The sequence below is a fragment of the Neovison vison genome, chromosome 1, assembly GCF_020171115.1.
Source record: "Neovison vison isolate M4711 chromosome 1, ASM_NN_V1, whole genome shotgun sequence".
In the NCBI taxonomy this organism is placed as follows: domain Eukaryota; kingdom Metazoa; phylum Chordata; class Mammalia; order Carnivora; family Mustelidae; genus Neogale; species Neogale vison.
Window position 1 is genome coordinate 170,988,708 of NC_058091.1, and position 27,413 is coordinate 171,016,120.

General features: G+C 42.8%; 1 protein-coding gene and 1 pseudogene across 2 annotated transcripts in view; both read left to right on the plus strand.

Annotated features, from left to right (window-relative positions):
- LVRN (laeverin) overlaps positions 1-27,181 on the plus strand; it is a 66,255-nt gene extending 39,074 nt beyond the window's left edge. The window contains exons 8-21 of one of the 2 annotated variants that reach the window (XM_044263244.1): positions 376-441; positions 556-621; positions 854-1,026; positions 3,370-3,446; positions 3,809-3,948; positions 6,143-6,198; positions 9,004-9,157; positions 11,082-11,176; positions 13,196-13,303; positions 14,381-14,548; positions 14,959-15,096; positions 19,324-19,359; positions 20,264-20,339; positions 25,575-27,181. In XM_044263244.1, coding sequence (XP_044119179.1) covers positions 376-441; positions 556-621; positions 854-1,026; positions 3,370-3,446; positions 3,809-3,948; positions 6,143-6,198; positions 9,004-9,157; positions 11,082-11,176; positions 13,196-13,303; positions 14,381-14,548; positions 14,959-15,096; positions 19,324-19,359; positions 20,264-20,339; positions 25,575-25,715 — 1,494 coding nt within the window. In that variant the 3' untranslated portion in view covers positions 25,716-27,181. The remainder of the gene's footprint in view (positions 1-375; positions 442-555; positions 622-853; positions 1,027-3,369; positions 3,447-3,808; positions 3,949-6,142; positions 6,199-9,003; positions 9,158-11,081; positions 11,177-13,195; positions 13,304-14,380; positions 14,549-14,958; positions 15,097-19,323; positions 19,360-20,263; positions 20,340-25,574) is intronic. The other variant, XM_044263254.1, reaches the window with a different exon arrangement.
- On the plus strand, positions 22,722-22,902 carry LOC122896816 (annotated as a pseudogene).
- Positions 27,182-27,413: the final 232 nt, after the last annotated feature.

Here is a 27,413-nt window from a genome sequence, read left to right on the forward strand (position 1 = left end):
GCCCATGTTAGGTGCTCAGTACCACCCATCATTATAAAACACTGAGACAACTTGTTACTTTTAAGGTGAACCCTTCTGCTTGGTGGAAATTTATTCTGACCATGTAAACATCTCGGCTTAAAATATTTTGTGTATCCTGAATTCTTTATATATAAAGCATGTGTTCAACTTTTACCTATTAGTTAGTGACAGTCTACTATTTTATCAACATATTTGGGGATAACCCAAATATTCAAATGAAGTACGCAATGTAATTGGGAGCAAAGCCCAGAATATTGCTTATCAAAATGGAATGCGTCAAAATGGAATGTGATATTGCTTATCAAAATGGAATGTATTGAATTTGCTCAAACAATGGACTGTTCCTTGTCCTAGGGGGCGTCTTTGGCCCGAATGCTTTCTAGCTTCCTGAATGAGAATTTATTTATCAATGCACTCAAGGTGAGTTTACAAAATTGTTGTGACATAGAAGGCAGGAAACATAAATTGTTTGGGACATGTTATTTATTTTAACCTTAACTTTTCCATTCTTTTTAACTTCTTCATTCTTTGCAGTCCTATTTGAAGACATTTTCTTACTCAAATGCTGAGCAAGATGATCTATGGAGGCATTTTCAAATGGTAATTGTCCTACTTCCTGACATGCGCATTCAGTGAAGGAATGAGTGAGTGAGTCAATGAATGAATGAACTAAGGACTCATTCACATAGAGAGTTGAGCAGAGTTCTGAATTAGGCCCAGAAGATCATAAATGAAAAATAGAATAGCCAGTCATGTAGTTCCTTTTGGGAGACTGCCCCCTGAAAAGATTTTGATGGTCCATATTTGCTCTTGTGATACTTTTTAAAAACAGGTCATCGACGACCAGAATAAAATCCTTTTGCCAGCCACAGTGAAAAGCATAATGGACAGTTGGACCCACCAGAGTGGCTTTCCAGTGGTCACCTTAAATGTATCCACCGGCACCATCAAACAGGAACCGTTTTATCTTGGAAAGGTTAAAAACGAGACTCTCCTAACCCACAAGTATGTACATTTGCTGCTCTGTCCTTGCCTTCCCTGGGGTTGAGCTTCGATCCAATGGAAAGCAGCCTGTGGGTGAGGAAGCATAATGGCGGGCTGGGTACACACTCTTCTGCAGTGGGCTCTGTGCTCTGTGAGGGGTATTCCTGGGGTGCTGACATGAGGCAGAGCCCCCGATGTCCTGAACGAGGCCAGAGACATGCACTGAGGGATTCGAGACAGTGCCCCGTCCCCCGCTTTAGCAGGACGTCAAGCAACCAAAGCTTTGGGGGTTATTATGTACACTCTTGGTCCTTCAGACAGAAGTGTACTTCTGTTCTATTTGACTGCCTCTCACTCAGAAGCCTGAGTGAGAGGCAGTCAAATAGAACCATGTTGGCCTCCTGTCAGGTAAGAGGAAAGGGGGTCCTGGTGCACAGTTGTCTTTTTTCAGTAGAAATGGAACTGAATGGTCACCAGCCCCGGAGGAATAGTTCCGCACGTGTCCGAAGGTACGCGTGTGTGTGTATTGCTAGCCGTGCCTATCAGATTAGAATTAGGGCCTTTAGAATCTCTCATACCTGGGTTTAAATATCAACCTCACCAAAATTCAAACCTTTGGTTAAGTCTAATTGAAAATCTCTCAGTTTTAGCTGCCTTATCAGTAATGTAAATGCAACAACATCTGTCCCAGTGGATCGTTGTCACAAGGAAATGAAAAGCTGAGCCTAAAGCAGCTTAGTGTTCATCGCTTCCTCTTTCCTTCCCTTCCCTTTCTTAACTCGTCAGACGATGTTCAAGAGTATTGGATAGCGTTCTGATGTTTGCATCGCACTGCGGTGAAGTATTAGCGCAGACGAGGGAGTTATTTTCCAAGAGTATCACCCAAATACGGAGGACATACTGCTCTTTCCTTAAAACCCCAGAGAAAAGGAACAGAACGGAACGTCCCTACTCACTTTGCGATTCCGTGATTTTTTAAAATAAAAGTTTTTATTTTAATTCCAGTTAGTTAACACCCCGTGTTCTGTTAGTTTCCAGTATACGATGTTGTGATTCAACACTTCCGTGCGGCACCATGTGCTCATCACGATTCCGTGACTTTTGCGAAGATGGGTGCCTCAGCGATTAGATCAACACAGACCCCCCATTCAAAGGCCTTGAGAAACCAGACTTGTGAGCATTTGAGCAAGATTGCAAGTCCTGTCCAAACTCCAAGGACTGTAACTCTTCCGATGACTAATGTCCTCCTGTGGTCGTCTGGTCCCTCCAGGTCACGTCCACCAATGTGGGAAGAATGTCGGCATTCAGTAAATGTGAATCATCTGATCCATGCTGAACGCTTTTCAGATGGGGAGAAAGCTTAAGGCAGAAAGGCATTTTGAAATGTTTGCAAGCTTTTTCTTCTGAAATTACTTTTTGCCTCTCTTGGCACAGAGGGGTTTAGGTCTGTCTGCAACATTTGAACAACCCCCAAGTGAGGCCAAGTGGCTACAATTTAATAGAAACAGGTCTTGAAATAGAAACAGGTCTTGAGAGTGTCAGATACAGAAAGAAAGAAAGATTGAAAGAAAGAGAGAGGGTTAAAAGAAAGAAAGAAAGGAAAGAAAGGAAAGGAAGGAGAAAGACAAAAGAAAAAGAGAGAGGAAGGAAGGAAGGGTAAAGAAAAAGAATGAAAGGAAGGAAGGAAGAAATTCAGATACAACATTCTCTTCATAGCTACCTTAAGTTATAAGAAAAAGTAAAGAAGAAGAAAGACTGATCTCAGGGTCCTGGGATCGCGTCCCACATCGGGCTCTCTGCTCAGCAGGGAGCCTGCTTCCTCCTCTCTCTCTCTCTCTCTGCCTGCCTCTCTGCCTACTTGTGATCTCTCTCTGTCAAATAAATAAAATAAAATATTAAAAAAAAAAGAAAGACTAATAGAGAGTAAACAAATGGCCAAAGAAAAACTGGCTTATGAAAACAATGGTGAAAGGCTCCTGGGTGGCTCAGTTGGTGAAGCATCTGCCTTCAGCCAAGGTCATGACCTCAGGGTTCTGGGATCGAGTCCAGCACTGGGCTCCTTGATCAGCAGGGAGCCTGCTTCTCCCTTTGTCTCTCACCCCACTCTTGGACTCTTTCTCTCCCCCACCCCTCTTTCTCTTCTAAATAAATAAATAAAATCTGTAAAAAAAAAAAAAAAAAAAAAGAAAAGAAAAAAGAAAAAAACAACACTGAATAATCCTAAGAGCAAACCCTTGCCTATCCAGAGTGAAAAACCAAAGAATTTGAGTCCTGTCTGTCATTTTATCATCTCAGTTAATAGGGGCTCAGAGTTTATATCTTATGTTTGAAAATTAATTGAATTTTTGGTTTCTTCCTAATAAGTGACACATGGATTGTACCTATTCTTTGGATAAAAAATGGAATTACACAGTCTCTAGTCTGGCTAGATAAAAGCAGCAGTAAGTAACAGATTTTTAAAATATCTTCACATATATGCATGAATGTATATTACACACATATATAAAGGCAGAGAATAAAATGTTGGAGCAGATAGCCTTTGAAAAGCTGTCTTGCTTAAAACTAAAATATTATATCATTCTTGTCTTACCTAACATAGAGCTTTAAAGAAAATTTTCTAATCAAAAACCATTATATGTGAAAAAATACAATTATATGGTATGATCAGTATCTATTTTAGAATTCTTCTACTTTTTTTGGATTATTAGGTTCATTGTTGAGGATTAAGAGGTTATAGTGTAAATATGAACTGGAAAAATTTTTTAGGTGCACCATTTCACACCTTTCCCATATCCCTTTGTAGAAATATTTCCTGAAATGCAAGTTTCGGCTTCCGATCATGACTGGGTGATTCTAAATTTGAATATGACTGGATATTACAGAGTTAACTATGATCAATTAGGTTGGAAGAAGCTAAATCAACAGCTTGAAAAAGATCCTAAGGTAAGGTGGCTTTTTATACCTGTTACTAAATGTCATTCATAATGCACTCTTGAGTCAAGCTTTCATAAACCCCTCTGGTGAGAAGAGACTTTGCCCTCATTGCCATCTCTCACCCTAAACCATACTGGCTTCCCCCCCCCCCCATTCTTAGAAAGGGCAGATTTAGCACAATATATTGTGCTTTTGAGCATTAATATCATTTTCCTTCAGCCGTTTTACCTTTCTGGGTAAAAATCAGAATACCTTTTCCTACTCACCATTAGTTTTATGATCTCAGACAAGTTACCTGAATATTCTGTTTCCATGTCTTCACTTTAGACGGGAATAATATACAGCTTTGTTACTTACCATGAGGATTAGATACAATGTAGGTAAACATACGCATACAATTTTTAAGCCCATCAAGGGTACCCAGTCTATGCTAGAAAGTGTGAATTTTTAAAAAATTATGTTCTTACTCTCCCTTGGAGAATTTAAGCCACAAAATATCAATAGACTCTAATACTACTTTATCACCAAACATAAGTCATTCTGCCATACATAAATATTAAAATGTTGGCTGGCTTTGGTGGGTCAGATTTTGATTGGTTGAATTCAACCAAATCTCCGTTGTTGGAGAAGGATGCTGGCGTTGGTGTCTCTAGAGTTGGCTCTGCCATGAAACCCTGGACAGTTAGTTCATGGAGGCACCATTCTTTAAGCTAGAATGTTGAATTGAAAGATATCTTTGGTGTCTCTGTCTTCGAGCGTTCTCTGGAAGTATCTAGCAGCCTCTCTAGCAGAAGATGACCTATGGTATATCGGTCCAAAGCTTGGCTTCTGTGTCTGGTACCCTTGTGTTCATGCCTTGGTTTTCGCATCCATATGATGATGTTTTCATAGACCATCATTAAATAAAGAATTGTGAAGATTAGATATGTATCCTCTTTTCTTTTTTTGAAGATTTTTATTTATTTGACAAATCATAAGTAGGCAGAGAGGCAGGCAGAGAGAGAGAGGAGGAGGAGGCAGGCTCCCTGCTGAGCAGAGAGACCGATGTAAGGCTCGATCCCAGGACCCTGGGATCATGACCTGAGCTGAAGACAGAGGCTTTAACCACTGAGCCAACCAGGGGCCCCTATGTATCCTCTTTAACAGAGGTTGGACACAGATCAGTCTGTCAGGACATATTCAGTAATTTTCAAAAATTATTATAAGGCTTTTGAATAAGGTTCCAAAATCCACATATCGTAACATTTTATTTTCAAATTTTTTTCAGAGTAGCTACCCTCTTACTGGTTTCTGAGGTAAGCCATGGAAGTAAGGCCATGCCATTCTAGCAATGATTTTCTTGCAACCACTGTAGACTTACTTATTGAAAAACTGAGGTCAGTTATTCCTAAGACATGACTGGGGATGTCTGTTATTAGTATTAACTTAGAAAAATGGAAGTGTTATTACTGCCAGAAAACAAATGAGACTAAGGAAAGATTGAAGCTCGCTGAGAGGCTCAAAACGAGTGTTGTGAAGATGGATTTTCTGAGACCAAACCTGTGAAAATGAGTGAGGTATTGAAGGAAGGGGATAGAAGCCTCTGGGCCCCTTGAGTCCCCTCCAACTGAGACAGGTTCCTGTGGCCTGGCCATGCCATGGGGCTGTAGCCCAGGCTTAAGCAGTTGGGTTGGCAATGGACTGCTGCCTTTCCATGGTTCTCAGGACTCTCTTGGTGGCATTGGGTCAAATTAGTAAAATCTTGACAAGACAGACACTGCTCAGAGGACTTCAGTATTATCAAAATAGGGCTAAATAATGAGTACTTAAGGTTTCCGGTGACAAAACTTTTCCTGACAGCAATATGGACAGTGCAACACAATTGAGCACACACTCCTTGTCTTGGAGAGCCTTTTCAACGTGACATCCCGTTTTCGTTGTCACCATGCCTTTTTTTTTCCAGGCAGTCTTTTGGCAAAACTCTCTGCCAGATGAAAGCCTTATGATTGATGTCCAGAGGGACCATTTACCAAAAACAGATGTATAATAAATAAATCATGGGGATTATCCTCAGTGATCACCATTTCTCTGCTCGTGAGACAATTCACACGAGTGGGCTTCATAAGCGACCATGATCTTGAAACCCTGTTATGATTTTGCAAATTATTTTGTGGCTAAGAAATGCTCTCATCTTTTCCTGCACAAATTTGGATCTAATTTGCAGGCCATTCCTGTTATCCACAGGCTGCAGGTGATTGACGATGCCTTTTCCTTGTCTAAGTGAGTATGTTGTCTTCACCGCTGGCTTTTAAGAGTACATTGAGAACGTAATAAAACGTTACAGCCTAGTCACTGTGCAGTGAAATTGCTTCTTTAGTATACACAGGGTCCAGGTTATTCGGATTAGGATCAAGTTCTGTGGGTACAGTGGAATTTTAGAACATAGAAGTTGCTGGAATGGATATCACCATGGGTGTACTTTGAGGGCATTGTGCTGCGCAAGGGAAGCCAGTCACCAAAAGACAAATATAATGTGATTCCATTTACATGAGTTCCTTGGAGTAGTCAGAATCCTGGAGAGACAAAAGGGAAGGGTGGTTGTTGGGGGTTGGGGTTGGGGGGTGCAGAGTAAGGCAGTTAGTTTAATGCTGGACCGAGTTTCAGTTTTATAAGATGATAGTGTAAGTCAGCATCTTAAAAGGAATCCCTTTAAAGGAGAAGTTTTAAAATGATGCAGTAGAGAAGATATGCTGAGGAAAAGGTCATCATGTTTAAATATTTAGAGGATTATCACAGAAAGTATTAGAATTTTTTTTTTTTTAATTTCCATCAAGAAGAAGAACTCAGGAGAAAATAAAGGTGATTTGGGCTTGCATTTATAAAGGTTCCTAAATATTAAGAGATACATTTGGGAAGGTTGTAGCTGCATTTGTATTTTTCTGTGATATTGTAAATTAAGGAAATAGCTGACATATAAAAAAAAAGAATTGCTAGAATTAGACTATCAATTGAGATTTTGAAGTGATTTTTGTTATTCTAGGGTGATGGCTATAGGTAAAATTTTAATGAGATATGGCCTGTATTTTAGTATACTATAGAAGTATAGATTTTATTTCTATTACATTTATTCAGTAGAAACTGTGCTAAGTTTTCATTCAGGTAATTCATATGTGTCTAGAATTTAAATTTTAGACAATAAAATTAAAGAGTCTGTATAGTAAATTACCTAGTGTGTTCTCTCTGTCTTTATCTGTCCTGTTTCTCAAAGGAATGTCTGTTTTATTTTGTCCTTTGTTCCTGTATCACTTCCCCTCTGTGACCTGCGGCACATTTGCTTACCCACTGCTTTGCCGAAACCCCTCTCCAGGACCACCATGACTCTCAAACTATTGACCACATCCTCCGGGAAACCTTTCCTGTCTTCTCTCATTTTCTTCTCTCTTTCCTTTGGATGGCTCATGCCTTCTTATGGTTTTAGGGATGGTTTTATTATGGGCACGTAGAACGCCCAGCAGATACAAGCTAATCAGTAAAGCTTCAGGAAAGGATACATTCATGACTTCTAAGTCTACATCTCCACCTGTCCCCTCCTGCCTTCTGCATATCCTGTGGTCATTTAAATTCAGGATCTTCCACAGCGGATTTTTTTTCTGTCTCTGAATTGTTTCTGCTGTCAGTTTCTCTCTGTCTGTCAGAGTGCCACGATTCTTTCCATAACCCAAACTTGAGACCTCCTTGACTCCTCTCTTTCTCTCTCTCCATCTGCTGTCCAGCCAACCTATCTTATCTCTTCTTTCTTGAGGATGTCTTTTGGATTCCCACCTTTCTGCTTCCATGCTAAGCCAAGTGCCCCTCATCTTTTACTTTGCCTGTTGCGTTAGCTTCCAGCCTTCCGTTCCTTTCATTTCCATTCTGTCTTCTTCAGCACAGTGGCAATAAAATTTTTCAGCATCGACTTTATAATGTCACCCCCCCCCATTATTTAAACACCTTCCCACTCCATGAAAACTCTTCATCTTGGCATTCAAGGCTTTCTACAGTGTTGATCCCATGTATTTCCCAAGCTCCACCTCTCAACTCCACAATGAAGAAATCCGGTGCCTCAGCTGCTTGGTCTACTCTCACACAAATTCCCACTTTATCTTCTTTGTTTTACGTGTCCTTCCTCTTTCTCTCTATCCATTTCCATCTTCCCCAGCCTTCACTACCCTCCTCCCAGGAGGCCTTCCCTGACTTCACCATCACACGCATGGGTTTTCCCTCTTCGTTCCTTTTATGGTATTCGTTGGCTTTTCTCAGACTCATGAACAGCTTCTCATGCATAAGCCTCCGCTCCTCGCTGAAGGAATAAACTCCTCAGTGGAAAGCAAGAGTCGTGGCCCACATGCTAGTTCGTGTTCCCGCGAGTAACTGGTAGAGCATTCGATAATGACTCATAATCAGTACTTGTTGAATGGAAATTGTACTCCCATAACAATGTGTACGAAATTCACAAGGATTTTTTTTGCCCTACGAGCAGTCCAACAGTTGGCCTGGATTTTCCTCTAGTCTCCAAAAATTGGGACACTTGAATGTACCAAACTGTAATGGAGGGCCTGTCCACATTTCTTGGCTCCCATCTTATCAAGGAGCTAAGTAAGACCTCTAGCTTCCTGATTCCACAAACTTTTTTTTTTAATTTTATGTTTATTTTATTTATTTTATTAACATACAATGTATTATTAACCCCAGGGGTACAGGTCTGTGAATCGCCGGGTTTACACATTTCACAGCACTCACCATAGCACATACCTTCCCCAGTGTCCATATCCCAATCACCCTCTCCCGACCCTCCTACCCCCAGCACCCCTCAGTTTATTTTGAGAGATTAAGAGTCTCTTATGGTTTGTCTCCCTTCTGATCCCATCTTGTTTCATTTATTCTTTTCCTACCCCCCCAAACTCCCCGTGTTGCTTCTCAACTTCCTCATCTGATTCCACAAACTTTATTAAAGTCAGGCATCGAAGCATGGAACAAATATGGAAAGTGTGCAAATCATTTAGCGAGTGGAGGTTTTTTGAGTGTGTATTTTTTTGAACCAAACAGAAACAATTATATTGAGATTGAAACAGCCCTTGATTTAACCAAGTACCTTGCTGAAGAAGATGAAATCATAGTCTGGTATGCGGTCTTGGTGAACCTGGTAACCAAGGATCTTGTTTTTGATGCGAACAGCTATGATATGTACCCGTTATTAAAGGTAATTTCCTTCTTTGTTATGTGGTTTTAAAAAGTCCTCTCTTCCTCTTTCCATATCTAGACAGCATCTGTGGAACACATCCTTCCCCAAGTCATAGTCTGTTAGTTCTAAATATGTATTCATTTTCTTAGGAAGGGCTGGTTACTCTTAGTCATACTTTAGTCATGGCCTGGTCTAGGAAATGAGTACGAGAGAAGTTTGGAAAAGTCTTTAGTTCTTGGTGAAGCGACAGTGTGCCCTAAGAACCCAGAAGTGGATGGAAATGGTTTGCTTTTTGCCTAAGAGCCACTCTTCTGATTGTTAGTCAAACAGAAAGACTTTTAACATTGTCTTTTAACTTAAAGTCTTAGAAGTCTTAACATAAGACTTTTAACATTGTTAACATTGTCTAACATCAAACAGAAAGATTTTTAACATCATCATTGAAGTACTCTGGTCTACAGGACTAGGGCTTCACCAGAGAGGTATGATCCAGGAAAAGTAAACACTTGGAAGCTGCTTTTGCTGCTGGCAAGTGAGAGAGGGAAATAGGAATTCATCAAGCAATGGGGCGTCATCATACTTCCTTCATTAGATCTTAAACAATGATCATAAGAAAGATGGCTCAAGGGCAAACCAAAGAACAGCTGGGAGTAAGGGACGCAGAGAGGAAGGGACCAGAAACAAACCAGAGAGTGGTCCAGATGATAATTACAAGTGAGCTTCTGGGGCTGATGGAGGGCGAGATCACAAACACCTCACGGGTCCAGACTTCTTTCCTCAGCTGTCCAGAGTGCTGGTCCAAATGTCCTTGAGTGTGGGGATGGTGACCCAGAAAAGAAGACACTTAAGTGTGGGACTGAGGTGGCTCTTTGATAAACTCTGATTCCTGCTTCTGGGTAAAGAAATAATAACTAGGATTTGCTTTTGTTTGTCTTCATTTAAATTTTTTTATTTATTTGAGAGAGAGAGAGAACAAGTATGAGAGAGAGAACATACAAGTGGGGCAGGGGAGTGGCAGAGGAAGAAGGAGAAGCAGAGAAGCAGGCTCCCTGCTGAACATGGATCCCAGGACCCTGGGATCATGACCTGAGCCAAAGGCAGATGCTTAACCGACAGAGCCACCCAGGTGCCCTAGGATTTGTTTTTAAGGAATGTCAATGAATAATATCTACTTTGTTCTTAGGGATGTATTACAAATGGATAACTTTTATAACGTTGCTGTTCACCAGCTGAGAGCCCAATCAAAGAAACTTTATTTCCGACTCACAGCGTAAAATTGTCTGAAGCATAGATCAGTCATCCTTATTTTTCTTGGAGGTGTAGATACAAAGCATGGAAATGCTAAGGTAGAATGTTGAACAGTTTTAACATTCATCATTTCTTTCTCTATTTTCTTTTTTTTTAAGGTTTTATTTATTTATTTGACAGAGAGAAAGATCACAAGTAGGCAGAGAGGCAGGCAGAGAGAGGAGGAAGCAGGCTCCCTGCTGAGCAGAGAGCCTGATGCCGGGCTCCATCCCAGGACGCTGAGATCATGACCTAAGCTGAAGGCAGAGGCTTTAACCCACTGAGCCACCCAGGCACCCCTCTTTCTCTATTTTCAACACACCTGAAAATGTTCCAGGTGATGTGAAATGGTAATAAGAGCCATGATTTATCGAGTTCCTACCTGCCATGGAGTGTACTCACATATGTGATATTGTTTTGTCCTCACCAAAGGGTAATATTGGTATTCTCGGCAATTCCATTGTGCCAGTGAGGAACCTCAACGAAGGGAGGCTACAACAAAATCAACCAGTTACATGTTTAGTAACAAAGAAAGACAAGTTCTCAGGAGACACCTGTCACTCCTGTATTCCTGTCCTTTCAGAGAGAGGGCAATACAGTACAAATTCAGTGACACGAGCCAAAGCTAACCATAGATTTTCCTTATTGTTCATAGAAGTATCTGTTGAAGAGACTTGCCTCGATATGGAATGTATATTCAGCTATTATCCGTGAAAACTCAGTAGCGTTACAAGACGACTATTTAGCCCTGTAAGTATTTTTTTTAATTTTTCTCTATTGAATATGTATATTCCATTTATATTCATTTCAGTTTATAACTGAATAAAATGGTTCATGTTAAGAGGTGGGTTTCCAGATGTATATTAGGAAGATCTCGATACCTGTGATGTAACTGGGAGATTTTGCATGCTCCTTGAGACCAGTGGCTTTGGGAGGGGTGAGCTACAAGTTTCCTACTCAGAGATAATCTTAGTTTACCTGCAGAGCTCACACATGGACACACAGGAATCTATAGCTCTGTCCTCTCAAATCTTAGGCTTCTGGTTGAGATTTTGAGTGTGCCCTGCCATTGGTGAGGGGGTTGTACTGAATAAAACCAGCCTATACCAATGAACTGAAGGCATGGGAGGGCCACCAGAGAAAAAAATCCCTTCTGTTTGTTATTAATGACAAAAATTCTATCATTCCTTATACAAATATGAGAGGAGCTGTCTAGAATATTTCAGTCATTTGTGTGTGAGCACGAGTAAGTATTGCAAATGATTTCCATGTGATTGGTTTGGTGAGGGCAGTAAGCATGTTGTCCTGGCGGTCTGGGAAGGAGGTGAAAGGTAAAAATCGGGCTGCAGTACCCCTGACCTTCCCGTGACCCAAGATTTGGAGGGAGTGGGAGGTACCGGAGGGGAACTTCTAGATTTAGGGAGGGACTTTGTTATCTGCAGTGGTACAGGAATTTTGTTTATGGCTCTGATCAAAATCAGGCTGGAATCAACCAGACCGAGCAAGAAATACAAAATAGACAAAATTAGATTATTCTCTCTCAAGAGTATCCTTCCGAGAAGGGAGACATTTGCATGCTCGGGCACATGACTAGAAGGACACAGGGTTGACTAGACATGTAAATGGGAGACAGTGAGGACTAGTGGGACAGTCCGTGGGCAGTCGGGTTGGGTGCGTGAACAGGAAGGCAGAAGTGTGCTCACTCAGGCACCACAGATGTTAGCCAGCCATATCCTTAGCTCCCCTGAACTGGACTCAAGTGACCTACTTTTGGTAGCTTCCCAGGGCCATTTGTCTTCCGAGGAACCTTGGAGAATGGTGTACTTGTAGAGAATCCCGTCTTGCTGCATCCAACTTGGGGTGGGGAGGGAGAGAGAGGGAGGGTGTAGAAATGCTCAGAACTGTCTTTCGGAGGCCCTCCACCCTTGGCCATCCTTCCTTCTCCTTATCGGAAGGTCAGGCGGGGCCGAGGTTGCAAATGGAGGGTGGAGCAACCCCATTTGGCTCTTGCATTTTCTGGAAACTTATGGCCAGTTTGAATTCCTTTACCTCTGAATCCAAGTTGGAGAGACTCAGGAGTATGGAAAGCGATGCCTCCAGACATCGCTTCTCTGGATCAATTACCGTTTTTCACTGTATCCTTTTGAACTTGTTTTGTTCCGAAAGAAAATGTATACCATTGCTCAGCTGTCAAAACAAAACAAAACAAAACAAAACAGAAATCTCTATTCTTTATCTGGACAAGAGCATAACTCGCCAGACAGAGCAGAGGAAGGAGCAACTAGCGAGGGAAAGCGCATTGTGGAAAGAAAAGAAACCCTTCCCTCTCCTTTCCGTGTATAGAGAAAGAACTTCATTTTTCAGGGTATTAGATCAAATGCTCTCAAGTCTTTTTTCTTTCTATTCATAAGGCAATTATTGTAAAAAGGGAGGAAAAATAAATTGATAGCAGATGCGGACTGTGTGTAGTCCTGCGTGTGTTTGAGGGAGATGGAGGATGGCGATAATTTATTTCCGACTTTCAAAAAAATACCAGTCTTTGGAGTTTATTTGGTGCCTGAGAGCTTCTCAGCAAATATTTCTCTGAGCCTTAAATAAGTCTGCCATCCACAAAAGCTAATTTTTTTTTTCACAAACCTGGTGTTATTGGAAGGATATTTTAAAATAAACCCATCTTCTCACGAAACTAACGCAGTTGGAGAAAGGAAAAAAAAATAAGTGCAGTAAACATAGCAAAACAAAATGTTTTTCTCTGTGCTTTCCTTTAAGAGTAGCCCTGGAAAAACTTTTTGAAACGGCGTGCTGGTTGGGCCTTGAAGACTGTCTTCAGCTGTCAAGAGAACTCTTCAAAAACTGGACGAACCAGCCAGAGAATGAGTAAGACGCACATTGGCTTGCCCTTGGTTCTGTCCTATTTCTTTCTTTCTTTTTTTTTAAGATTTTGTTTATTTATTTGACAGAGAGAGAGAGATCACAAGTAGGCAGAGAGGCAGGCAGAGAGAGAGGGGGGAAGCAGGCTCCCTGCTGAGCAGAGAGTCCAATGCGGGACTCGATCCCTGGACCCTGAGATCATGACCTGAGCCGAAGGCAGAGGCTTAACCCACTGAGCCACCCAGGCATCCCGGTTCTGTCCTATTTCAACAGCAATAATTTCTCTACCTTTTTGATGTTCTCTTTCTGGGAGTGATGGTTTTATTTTCTCTTGGGTAGTCTGTCTCCTATTTGTTTTCCAATAGCCCCACCCACCCCCTTTTTTGGCATTGCCTATGGTAGTTCTGCACATGACAGTAGATTCAAATTTACACAGTGAGTTGTACCCTGGGCTACTTGTCGTCAGTACATGCCCTAAGAAGCAGCTGCGTGTGTCTGGAGTCCTATTTTGGTGGTTCTTTGATGGCTTACTACTGTGATGTATATGGTGTGTCCAAGAAGCTCATTCTCTATGAGTTTGTATTCCCACGGAGAGCTGACACGGAGACTGTCTTTCTGGTTTTACTCTATTACCTTTAATGCATGACCTCAGGTGGACTTTTAGGAAATGTGATCGTAACACCTGAGATGACGCATTCCAGGCTGGCTCCCTTGGTAGAGCCTCTGACTCTTGATCTCAAGGTTGTGAGTTCAAGCCCTGTGTTGGGTATGGAAATTACTTCAAAAAAAAAAAAAAAAAAAAAGATATGCACCCAAGCTGAATTATCAGCGTACATTGATCGAACTATGATAATTTCCTTCTTTCTTAGAACCCCTTAGCTTCTAAACTAATCTGATGTTCTTTTCTCGCAGTATTAATGCTCATGACATTTCCGCAGTTGACTTTCTCGAGCCCTGCTTTTGATCTTTGTACCTGAGATCTCAACATTTTTTTCTGGATACATCCTTCCAAAAGTAGAACACCCTAAGTAAATACATAATGTAACGACTCTGAGAAATATCATTGCATGTTCTACCTTACAGAATACCTTCTCCGATTAAAAGTGTCATCTTATGTTATGGCATTGCCTTGGGAAGCGAGGAAGAATGGGACTTCCTGTTGAACATGTATGCGAATAAAACAAAGGAAGAGGAAAGGATTCAACTCGCTTATGCAATGAGCTGCAGTAGAGACCCAAGGATACTCAACAGGTGATTACGGTCAACTGGTCTTGGAAGTTCCTGGTAGAGGAATGCAATTAATGAACCAAAGGGAGAAAAACAGGAACTCAGATAATACCTGTTTGTGCCTTACTGAGTTGGCACCATATAGAATTTTAGGTCCACTTGTGGAAATTCACTCTTTCTATTGGATAGTGTTTGCACATTTATTTTCTTTATTTAAAGATTTTATTTATTTATTATTTATTTTTCAGAAAGAAAGAGAGAGTATAGTCAGGCAGAGGCAGAGGGAGAAGCAGGCTCCCTGTGGAGCAAGGAGCCCGATGTGGGACTCAATCCCAGGACCCTGGGATCATGACCTGAGCCTGAGGCAGACGCTTAACCAACTGAGCCATCCAGGCGTCCCTGCACATTTATTTTCTGCACATGCTTCCTTGCAGGTACATGGAGTATGCCATTACTGCATCGCCTTTCGCTTTTAATGAGACAAATGTCATTGAAGTGGTGGCGGCGGCGGAAGTGGGCCGGTACATTGCAAAGGACTTTCTAGTCAACAACTGGCAAGCTGTGAGTGAAAGGTAAGAAGGAAATGCGAGACCTCTCTTTCGTACAGGTCATTGGTTCTGTGCTAGGCGCTCAGCCTTAGTTGGGCTAGTTCACAAAAGTCCTTTGCCTTGACCAGAGAAGTGATGCTATTTCTTGCATTTCATCTCATCTGTGGAAGAGAAGGACACTTACCCTCAGTTTCAGCTTTCTGTATGAAAATGAGTTTGCCTGGGATTATACCTACCTCAGTTTCCCCACTGTGCCCATTAAGAAGTTTGTCATTAGAGACACAGAGTAGAGCAAGTCATGTTTTATTGGCATGAGTGCTCACCAACCACTCACTTATTTTCTGAGGTAGACCTCTGTGTTTCGAGAAACAGCAGTGTTTGTGACTATGTCCGCCTGGCTGTGGCTCTGTCTTACCTGTCAGAGACCTTTCACATATCTGGGTTCCATATTCTTGAACTGGCCATATCTCTCACCTTTTAAGATTAAATCTGCTTGCTTCATAGCCCCCTGTTGGGTGAAATATACATGAACATGTAAAAATCTGACAGCATGCCTTTCTTTGATGGCTGGTCTTTCCAGAGCATGACTTAATGCTACATTCTGGAAAGTCTAGAATAATGCATCCTCCAAGTACTTACATATTCTAGAGTTAGCAGATAGAAAGGATCTGTTATCAGGTCCAAACACCTGTAAACTGGGGAGATACATTTTGTAAATAAGTTGATCCTTTTGGAAGAGAACGTATATTTAGAATATAAATGTGTAAGAATGAGAATGCAGGGGGTGGTTCCTGGGTGGCTCCATTGGTTAAGCATTCCCACTCTTGGTTTTGGCTCAGATCATGGTCTCAGGGTCATAAGATCAAGCCCCTTGTAGGGCTCCGTGCTGGGGGTGGAGTCTGCTTATGTTTTTTTCTTTCTCCCTCTCCCTCTCTCTCTCTCCCACCATGTACCCAGCCCCCCATCTCTAAAATATATATATATATGAATAGGACTCTCTTACAGAACAAAATGTTTTTCTTTTGTAAATGTTTATTGAACTCCTTTACAACGCCAAAAAAAAGTGCTTTGAAATCAGAACATTTAAATAATCACTTATTTGAACAGTTATATTTGATGTGAAGACTAGCATGTTATCAGTCTTCATATATTAATAAAGATAACATAAAGGATAAATACACAAATGGCTCTGACAAATTACATTTTACATTAATTATGTGAAAAAGGCATTCTGAACTTCCTGAAAATGTGACTGATTACTAGCAAGTTAGCTATGAAATTCGTGTTGCTCTGGTATGTTCCACCGAGCCTCATTCATAAAACACGCTGATAAGCTTTCTAGGAACAAGAAAGACAATAGCCCCATCAGTTTGGGAGCGGTTTGTATTAACCTCCACTTTTTGCCAATTCACAGTATATGCTACCAAGAAACCCCGCAGAAGGAAATCTATAGAGTTTTCCATATGCTTTTTCCTGCTCGTCAGGGCTGTAATCCTCCTACTTATCATCTGTGTCATGTAAGCGGAGGGTCATTTTGCCAGGAGATCAGTTGTCCTGGGGGAGAAGCAGATGAGAAACCAAATTCTCCAGTACTCCCATCTAGAATGTTCCTGTTAGCTAACACATCGGCCTTGGTTTCCCTTCGTATAAGCTGAGAGGTAGCGTATTTGATCCATCCCAAGGTTCTTTCACCTATAAAAAGTTCTCGTCTTTCCATGCCAAGATCCAGGTAGTTTAAGCTCTCGTCGGGGGTATAAAGTGATGAAGGTATGCTATCTGATAAATTCGATAAGAGAAGAGCTGGAGAAGGGGTAGGGACCCAAAGAGAAGACTGGGACTTGAGTGGGATTTGAACAAGCAGTGGGAAAAAATGAGCTTCTGCATCCATGAGGGTGCTAGGAAATGCCGGGGCTGGGGGGTGGGGGAGGACTGAGTGTCTGACTTGGGACCAGTCACAGGAGGTGGCTGGAACTTGGGGCTCTGGAACAGAGGGGACGGGGCTGGTCAAGTGTTTGAGACGTAGACGCTGGTCTTCAGCAGTGCAAGAACATCTGCTCACCTCACCCAGGCTCCGCCTTCTTCCCAGGAAGCCTGATCTGAAACTGTGGTTGGGAATACTTGTATGGAGGCATACAACTTCGGTTTGGTCCTGCCCCTCACTCCCATGTTCGGAGCATTGCACTGGTTGCTGTGGAGTATCTGAGGTCCTTGTTGGGCCAAAGATGACCTTTTGAGTCCTGATCCTAGGGAGGGAAACTTCATTGAGCTCAAAGACCTCTTGCGGTTGAGGGAAAGATTTGTCTGGCCTCATAGCTGTGGATGGGTCTCATGGAAAAATGTGTGGATAGAGAGGAAGCATTGGACTTGTATGAGTTGTTACTGTAGATGCTAGAAATGGTGTTTGTGTCCTCTCATCTGGTCAAGTGCTTTCGGCTTTTTTTTCCCCCCCAAATATTTTATTTATTTATGTGTCAGAGAAAGGGAGCAGAGGCAGGAGGAGCAGCAGGCAGAGGGAGAAGCATGCTCTCTGCTGAGCCGGGAACCCAACATGGGATTCAATCCCATGACCCCGGGATCATGACCTGAGCTGAAGGCAGATGCCCAACCTGCTGAGCCAGCCGGGCATCCCATGCTTCTGGTTTTCTTAAAACCATGTAGGCTTCACAGTCTCCAGGAAAACCCAGCTTTACCTGAGTGTAGAATAAAGTATGATCATTTTCAAACTCAACTGACCCAAAAGGAATCTTCCCCCCTTCCTCTTCACCAAACCGTTAATTTCTTCTTCAGAGGCTGTTGTACTGGCAAGAGTCCTAAGCATGAAAACTTGCACACATTCCCGCTTCCTCTCTGTTGGGTTCCCTAATGGGGAGCATATAGCTGAACAGAGAAATAGGAACACGAGCAGAGAAAAGTCAGGTGTTACAGAGAGGTGCACCCAAGCTCAAAGGGGCCGGTGCCCACCACCTGTCCCTAGATCGGGCTGGATGCCTTGGCTCTGTACTTGCCTAGTGGCTACGCTTGTCCCAGGAAAAAAGACGTGGCAGGAAAAGGGATCACAAGGGAGGGGAAATTTGAGAGAGGAAAGAGACAGAAGGTGAGCCAGAGGAGAGTGGCCCCAAATCCCTGTAACCACACTGGCATGGAATGTTACCAGATTTTTAAAACAGTAACTCTACTGACACAGGTTGGCTCTGGTCTCTGTATGAATTAGCGTGTATCTGACCACTGGCACATAAACTATTTGAAATGTGCCTATTTTTATGCAGTAGTATTTCAGAGATCGCTCTCTCAACAAGAGGAACAAATCTTCTCTGTGTCAAAAATACCTCTTCTTGGGGCACCTGGGCGGCTCCATTGGTTAAGCGTCTGCCTTCTTGTTCAGGTCATGATCCTAGGGTCCTGGGATTGAGCCCTGCATTGGGCTCTCTGTTCAGTGGGAAGCCTGTTGCCTCTCCCCCACCCCCGCCCATGCTTTTTCTCTCTCTCTCTCTCTCTCACTCGCTCACTCGCTCTCTCAAATGAATAAATAAAATCTTAAGTACCTCTTCTTGCAATTTGCAAAACAGGAAGAGATGAAGTGTGCCAGGGACCCTGATAGGTGCTTCAACACACAGAATCCCCTTTCCTCTCCAGAACGATTCTTCTCACTATATCTTAGTCCCTTTTTTACAAATCGCCCAAAGTCATTTCAAACCCAGTCCTGCTTCTCTGGGTAGTCTTCCTCCTCCATCTGGTAGCAAATCACGTGTTTAGGGCCCTAAGTAGTTTTCTTTCCTTTCTTTTTCTTTCCCCTTTCCTTTCCTTTCCTTTCCTTTTCTTCCTTCCCTCCCTCCCTCCCTTCTTCCTTCCTTCCTTTCTTTCTTTCCAAATTTTGCCAGATTTCCTGAGTCATTCCACAGGATTTTAATACGTGGTCAATAAAAATGGAGAGCTAAGAAGTATGACCTCTCTGCCTATGGAAACAGCAGTGTTCATATGGAGACTGTCTCATCCTTCCCTTTGCTCAAGGAGACACAGCTTAAGTTACCGTGGAGAACTTAAAAAAGACCAAAAACACCGTTTTCTCTTACCTTTAGGTGTTATGCCAACATCAACTGTTGCAATTTTTAATTTCAAGTGTACATTTTTGAAGTCAGTCAATCGTGTGTATTAACTGTCTACTATCAATAGAACAGAATGGCAACCCTTTCTTGTTCAGTGCAAAACATTAACCCTATTTTAATTTTCTTTCTTCTTTAATGCATCCCAAAGTCTTTACCTTTTTAACCACAGCAAGGCTTCGGGTGGGTATGTATCTGTTGTTTTTCTGCAACAATATTTCTTTTGGTTTTGTTCTTGTTGTTTTGTTCTGTTGTTGTTTTGTTTTGTTTTGTTTTTTCCTGCATGATCTTTGTTTGGACATTCAAGGGCATGAAACTAGAGGGGAAGTTTCAATCATGGTGCATGTTTGAGGGAAAGTAGAGCTGGAGTACTTAGCCCTTCCATGATTGATGAGGGAGCAGGAGGCTGGCTGAGGACAAAGCAAAAGCTGGCAAGGTATATAACATGCCTATCCTCACAACCCGGGGCAGCAGCTCTGCCTGCCCACGGGTCCTGTCCCCGTGCTTTAATAAACCACCATTTTGCACCAAAGATGTCTCAAGAATTCTTTCTTGGTCATCGGCTCTGGACCTCAGCCCACCGAACCTCACCTAGGTTCTAGAACTTCATCATGATCATCAACATGTTGAGAATCTTCAAGGACATAGATCCTGTCTTCAAAAAAGCATATACAAATACAAAATTTTACATAAGTTCTCAGAGTAGGTTAGCCAGAGTTTCTGAATCTGATCCCATATTAATTACTATTTTTTAAGGGGTGTAATTTTCATATTTACTTACCCCTTGTAAGTTGTCTTAGTTTGAGGTACCTGACCTCTGTTTGAACCACCTCATTTAAAAAGATAAGAACAGTGGACACAAATCGTTATTTACCTGTATTTTATTTACTTAGTGCTGATAAAATCTTCTGTATAATAGATATCTTATTAAATGATGAAGCTAAACTAGTTCATATGTATTTTTGCTTCCGTTTGGGAGGTAGGAATCAACAGGGGCTATGCACTTAGCATATTACCCCCCCCCCCAATAAAACACAGCTTTATCTTGCAAACCATTTTCCACCTCTGACTAGCATCTTGTTGCTTTGCAGGTATGGAACACAATCACTGGTTACTCTCATGAATATAATAGGGAGAACCATCAGTACAGACTTGCAGATTACAGAGGTGAGTACTGTAGGTATTTTGAATTATAATGGTAATTTAGAAACCATTGTTCATGTAATTGGGAGTTGCTAAAACTGAAAGCAACCGGCTTATTTGAATGATGATACTCCCTGCTCCCGTTGGGGTGATTTTCACTGTGTGCAGGAAATGGTTTTTAATTCCATCTTGCTCCCGGAATAGAGACCATTCTTGCTCCTAGAGGGTTGGACGCCATCCTTCCTTACCTCCCTGGATTTGCAGTGAACTCTGGTGAGCACTGTCTGCCTGGGGCAGCTCCTCCCTGCACCCCAGCCCTCATATAGCCGCTAGTCCTTGCCCCACTGTGGAAGCTTCCAGAACTCATCACAGTGTTGAGAAGACATTTTTACCCTTTTCATAATAACCTGGCCCCTGCCTGCCTTTCTGGCTTCATTTTTTGCCCACCTCACCACCGAGTGTAGGAGAATGAGAGTGTCAGATGCTCCCCAACACTTTGCCTCTAGATTTTCTTAAATTATCGTTGTTTCATATTTTCCGGGTTTTGGAAAGATTCTATCTTCTGCTTTGGGTGACTTCGCCGTGCCTGTCTTTGGCTGGATAATTCCTAGTTATTCTTAAGGCCCTGCTCCAACCACCTAGTCTAGGAATTTTTCAGTTAACTGATGTATTTCCTCTCCTCCTGCGTGCTCTTCAGTGATTTTTGTTTGTTTGTGTGTTTGTTTTTTGTATTTGTAAAACTTTTTTTCATTAATTATTTTTATTAACATATAATGTATTATTTGCCCCTGTAAATTGTCAGGCTTACACACGTCACAGCACTCACCATAGCACATACCCTCCCCAGTGTCCAAAACCCAACCACCCCTCTTCAGTTATCTTATGAGTACCTGTATCATAGCATTAACCACATTATACTCTAATTAGGGTATAAATAGTTCTGCTCCCTGAGACTTCTAAGGAGCTCCCTGAGGAGGGAGATCACATTTGAGTGAATACAGATTCTAGAACCTAGAAGAGACCGGGCTATTTCTTTTTCTTTTTTGAAGATTTTTTTTTTTTTTTTTAAAGTAATCTCTCCACCCAATGTAGGGCTTGAACTCACAAACCTGAGATCAAGAGTCATCCACTCTACTGCCTGAACCGGCCGACCACCCCTAATTGTCATTTTTGGGCTCTGCTCCCTCCCGGCCTGAATTTCTTCTTAGTTAGGTGGACTTTCTCCACAGGAGGTAAACGTAGCTCCAGGTTTCTGTCATCCTTAGCCCTCTTAGTTGTAGGAGGAGGAGTCCCTGCCCGCCACCCCACCCCCAGCTTCAAGTTCCAGCCTCACAGAATGACTCTAGTTGGTCCTCCTTGGGTCCACATGCACCAGTCACCGTGGGGGTTGGGGGTGTGGAATGAAATACTCCAGTGGCTCAGCCTGGGTCATGTGCCTCCATTTGGAACCCATAGCCATGGGATTCAGGGGAGGAGTCGTTCCGGAAAGAAGAGGAGATCCTGTAACCAGAAAGTAAACTTAGGGGCCAAAGCAAATACCCTTCTAACACACATACACACACACACACATACACACACACACACAATAAAACAAGGGTAATCTATTAATACAACCTCTACACATCTAGTAGCATAGGTGAAATTAGAAAGACTTACAACACCAAACACCAGCAAAGATGTGAAACACTTGGAGCTCTCCTTTTCTGCTGGTGAGACGTTAACATGGTACAACTACTTTGGAAAACAGGCCGTCTTTAAAGTGTTACTTACACATGTAGGACCTAACAATTCCATCTTTGGGTTTTTACTCAAGAGGAACTAAAACCCATATCCACACCAAGACTTGTTACGTAAATGTTCGTGGCAGCGTTAATCACGTCAGCCAAAAACTGGAAACCACCCAAACACTCAGCGAGAGGTGAATAGATCAGGAAAACATAATACATCCACACAGGTTATCCTATCCTGCAATTAAAAAAAAAAGAATAAGTTTTTGTAATAACATGAATACATCTCAAGATGATGATGCCAAGTTAAGAAAACAAAACAAAACAGACACATTCTAGGAGATGCAATATAATCTCTCGGGACAAAAAGAAGATCAGGGATTGCCTGGGAGGGAGGAAGAGCTGGATTGGAGAGGGCCTGGAGGAGTATGTGGATGATGGAAACGTGCTTCACTGTACCTTGACCCCAGCTCTGTGTTACGAGCATATGCGATGATCACCACCCGTTCCCTTGTCACATTTTAAGTGAACACAGTTTATTGTCCGTCAGCTTCATCTCAGTAGAGTTCAGTAAATTGTTCTGAAAAAAAAAAAAGTCTGAGCTCAAATTAAACACCATGGCCCGGAACTATTTTAATACAAACAGAAAGGGCCTGTATAAATAAGAAAGGAAAAATCAGTCGCTTCTTGGCCTTTTGGCTGAGATCAAGGGGAGTACGGGTTCCTATCAGGTTAATATCGGATGTATCCTCTATCCAAGGATAAGATATTAAATGGATTTTTGGAGCAGGGAGATGGAATAGGAGCTTGCTGGGTCCACTCCACACAGTGACCTGGTTTAAAGGAAAAAAGAAAAAAAAGGAAAATCAGCTACCCTGTCCTAGCAAATAAACCAATAAACATGTAGGTCATAAAGGCCTGAAGTTTGATCATGAGCCAAAAAAGAAAAGAGAGAGAGAGAAGCAGTCAGCTATGTCGTTGTTATTTTTTTTTTTTTTTACCATTATTGTTTATTTATTTGTCAGAGAGAGAAAGCACAAGCAGGGGGAGCAGCAGGCAGGGGAGAAGCAGGCTCCCCGGGAGCTGGGCAAGGAGCCTGATGTGAGACTCAGTCCCAGGACTCCAGGATCACAGCCTGAGCCAAAGGCAGACACTTAACTGACTGAGCCACCCAGGAATATGCAGTTGTTGTTATGAGAGATGAAGGATCACGAATTCCTGAAGGAATTCTGTTTGTGTGGGTTTTGGCCTGCCTGAGGCTGAGCTGCCTCAGGGATTATCAGGGATTCCCTAGAAAGGAGAGGGAAGGACACAGCCAGACACCCTAGAAGGAAGGCTGAGTTTGTGCCAACATCTTCTAAAGGGCCTCAGTTCATCTTTGTAGTTACAGAACCCAGGGAATTTTTGTTGTTGTTGTCGTTTCATGAATGAACAAAGTGCGTATAAATTTAGCAGTCCTCAGAGTTTCAAAACTCTAGAGTCACTGATAGTTTCTTAAAAAAAAAAAAATGCAAATGTACATTTGAGCCATGGTGAAACTTTGCCATTTTGAAAACAAGTAAATTAGCTACTATGAATATTCTTGTCAAAGCTTATTGATCACCTATAGATTATAGTCCCGCTATCATCTGTCTGTTGATGGGATCATCTTGAAAATAATGACTAAAACGAAAATGAGAAGTTGCATGCCTGCCTTCTCCTTCTAGAACAGTGCAGGATCTATACAGTCTCCACATTCCTTGTTCTGGTCTTCATACTCCCCCCAGGGAGAATCTGGCCTCATGCTCCCAGCATGCATGAAGCCCCACCCACAATCCCACAAACACCAATTCCCCTCCCCCACATTACAGGTGGTCCAGGGCTGTGGCAGCTGTGGGAGAGGGCAGGAGACTTGTTTCTGGTCCCTTCGACTACTTTTTGGTCAAAATTTGCTTTTTGGGCACAAGGGTGTCTCAGTTGGTTAAGTGGCTGCCCTCGGCTCAGTCACCATCCCAGGATCCTGGGATCGAATTCCACATTGGGCTCCATGTTCACCTGGGGAGTCTGTTTCTCTCCCCACCCTTTCCCCCAGCTCATGATCTCACTCTCTCTCTCTCAAATAAAAAAAAGAATATGTCAAAAAAAAGAAAGAAAGAAAAGAAAAAGAAACTTACTTTTCTTTTATGTGGTAATTAGGCTGAATGGCCCTATTACCCCTCAATTTCAAGTACATTAGGGTTTAAATGACATGTGTGAGCTGGTGTAGATACACTGTCATCTCATATGTTCTAAGTTCCATTGCAGGAACACAGTATGGAGTTTCCTGAAAAAGTTAAATATAGCACTACCCTGTAACCCACCGATTGTGCTACTAGATGTTTGCCCAAAGGATACAAAATACAGATTCTAAGGGGTACATGCCCCCTGCTGTTCACAGCAGCATTATCAACAAAAGCCAAACTATGGAAAGAGCCTAGATGCCCATGGACTGATGAATGGATAAAGAAGATGTGGTCTCTATAGATACACAATGGAATATTACTCAGCCATCAAAAAGAGTGAAATCTTGCCTTTTGCAACAGTATGGTTGGAGCTAGAGAGTATACAGCTAAGCAAAAGAAGTTGGGCAGAGAAGGAAAGACCAGTACCATATGATTTCACGCATATGTGTAATTTAAGAAAGAAAACAGATGAACATATGACAAGGGGAAAGAAAAAGAGGAGAGAGGGAAATAAACCATAAGAGACTGTTAACAATAGACAACAAACAAGGTTGATGGAGGGAGGTGGGTGGGTGGGGGATGGGCTGGGTGGGGGATGGGCATTAAGGATGGCACTTGTGATGAGCCCAAGGTGTTACATGTAAGTGATGAATCACTAAATCTACCCCCAAAATCACTATTACACGATGTGTTAACAAATGAGAATTTGAATAAAAATTTGGAAGAAAAATAAGTTTGAATGCAGTGACACAGAAGTAGACTTCGTGCAATATGACTTATTAGTTCACTGGAGTCTGGCAGATGTTCCTGTAACTAAATGCTAGAGCTGAGTCAGTGATGGCCTCTGGCCAGTGGACAAGCCCAGTCTCTAAGTTCTCCTAAATAAACCATAACACTTGTGAAGGCATGGATATCAGGTGCCAGTTTTGAGATCTGGAAGCTGCAGGATTTCTTTGGAGTTAAGAGAAGACCTTCCCGTGTGTCCGTCCACACACATGGTATAACATCCAGGATGCATTCGGTGGGTCGCTGCCGAGCACCTGCTCTGGGCTCCCGGGGTGTAGTGCTGGGAGCAAAGAGATGAAGCGCCCTTTTCACGGGGCTTCTGGTCTACCCCTGATTCTTCAGGGTAGGCGTGGTCTTCATTCCCTGTTCTCAGGCAGGGCCTCCCCCAGGAACCCACAGTCCGGGGACTGCATCTTCCTTCCAACCCTGGCTGCCCTGCGCGCGCCATTTACAAAAATCCCATCGCTCCTCCACGGGAACATTGCCTTATTCTGTGTCAACGAGACACGAGTTTGCACTGACCCGCCATCCCTTGGTGCTTGCAGCTACAGCAGTTTTTCGGCAACATGTTGGAAGAGCACCAGAGGCTCACGGTCCATGCCAAATTACAGACAATAAAGAACAAAAATCTGGAAAACAAGAGGCGTAGTGCCAGGATGACGGCATGGCTACGGAGGAACGCGTAACGGGCGCCCTTCCAGCCTGCGTGGATGGATTCCGCTCCCACTTGGGTCTCCCAGGGCTTCGTGAGTCTGCAAACCCACATGTGTTGTTATTCCTCTGTCAGTCACGTTCGCTCCTCCCAGTCCTTCCTGTTCTTCCCAGGCTGTCACGTTTGGCCCTGAGACTCCGTGATTCCCGAGGATGCTGCCAACCCAGGGGAAGATTTCACTTCACGCTGGGCTGTGAAGCCACAGAATTGACTCCGGGGTGCCTCCTGAAAGCAAATGCACCTCAGAAAGCCTTGCTTATTCTGTCGGGAAAGCCAGCGGAGTATTAGATGCTTGGCTCACGGAACACATTCTTCTCCGAGGGAAACACAGACTTGTAATGCTCTGGGGTTTATGGAGTTCAATATGTAAAAGGGTCATGAGCCAATAACACAACAGGGCAAAGAAAGAGAAGCCAGAAAAATAATACGAGGACATAGAGAAGCCAAGGCAAAAACATTTTAGAAAGAAGGAACAGATTGTTGTAGGAGCCACATGACGTGCCTTAAGGACCAGACGTGGGTCTTCCGCCCATTTCTCTCTTCCCACAGGGCCTATCGCGTTGTGCCACACCTTACAGGCCACTGAAGTTTAGGGTGTCCCTAAAAGAACCCAGATCACAGGATCCATAAAGTGCCCTTCGGGTTATGGAGGCCGGAAGGACAAGAAGGAACCTTCCTGAAGCCGGAGACCTCATCCCTTCCTGTAGGCCGGACACTCACTCAGCCCAAGTTTAGGAGCAAACATAAGGATGTCGACAGATGGTAGCCATGGGGGACTGAATTTCAGCATAAAGGGAGGTGGTCAAATAAAGAGAAAGAGAACAAAAAGGCTAACCAGACCACACTCTTCAGCTCTGCACTCAGGGGACGAAATTGGAAACGTGGTTTCATTTGGCCAAGTTGAACCTGCTTTTGGTGGGGACAACTTGAAACGCGTTCATCGGTTACCACATCAGGAATTGGCTGAGTTCTCTTACCCCAGACTAAATCAGGATGGCCAAGGCAAATCGTCCCACTCTAGACTGTGCGTGTGTTTGATGTAATTCTGTTTTCATTTGGATTCTGCTTTTGTAGAATGGGGGTAAGAAGAAACTACAGATCTCCGATCTACCTCAGAGGGATGTAAAGATTAAGCACCATGTCGGTTAAAAAAACCTTTAAATACGTTGTATAAGCTCAAGGCCCTGTGATCTCGGGTTCCTCTCCCCCTTGTGTAAGTTGATGCAGCCACAAATGAAAATGCAAAAAACCAGAGTTGCCTTTTGGATCCCCTTCACAAGAAGATGCTCCCTGCGTGAGTGGGAGGTCTGGGTTGTGGCCCCGAAAACCAACCAAAGCCCCAGTCCCTCAGACTTTGGCCATGGGTCATAGGTCAGAGAGCTTTTTCTTTAAATTTAGAAATGTAAAACTTAAGCAATAAAATATCACCATGTCTTCGAACTGTTGTGTGCAAGGTATTTTCCGGTGTTTTCTAGAACATTTGTTCTCTATTTCCTATCATTCCTTCGGTCACGGTCTCAATTTACAGTAACCATGCCACATGCCTTCTCTCTTGCTTTTCTCTTCCTCGTCTTCCTCTCCCTCCTTGCTTCCCTTGGGCTTCCTTCTCCCTCTCCAAGAACCCCTGCCTGCCTCCTGCATGGCTGTCTGCGTTCCCCTTCCTCAGTCTTGC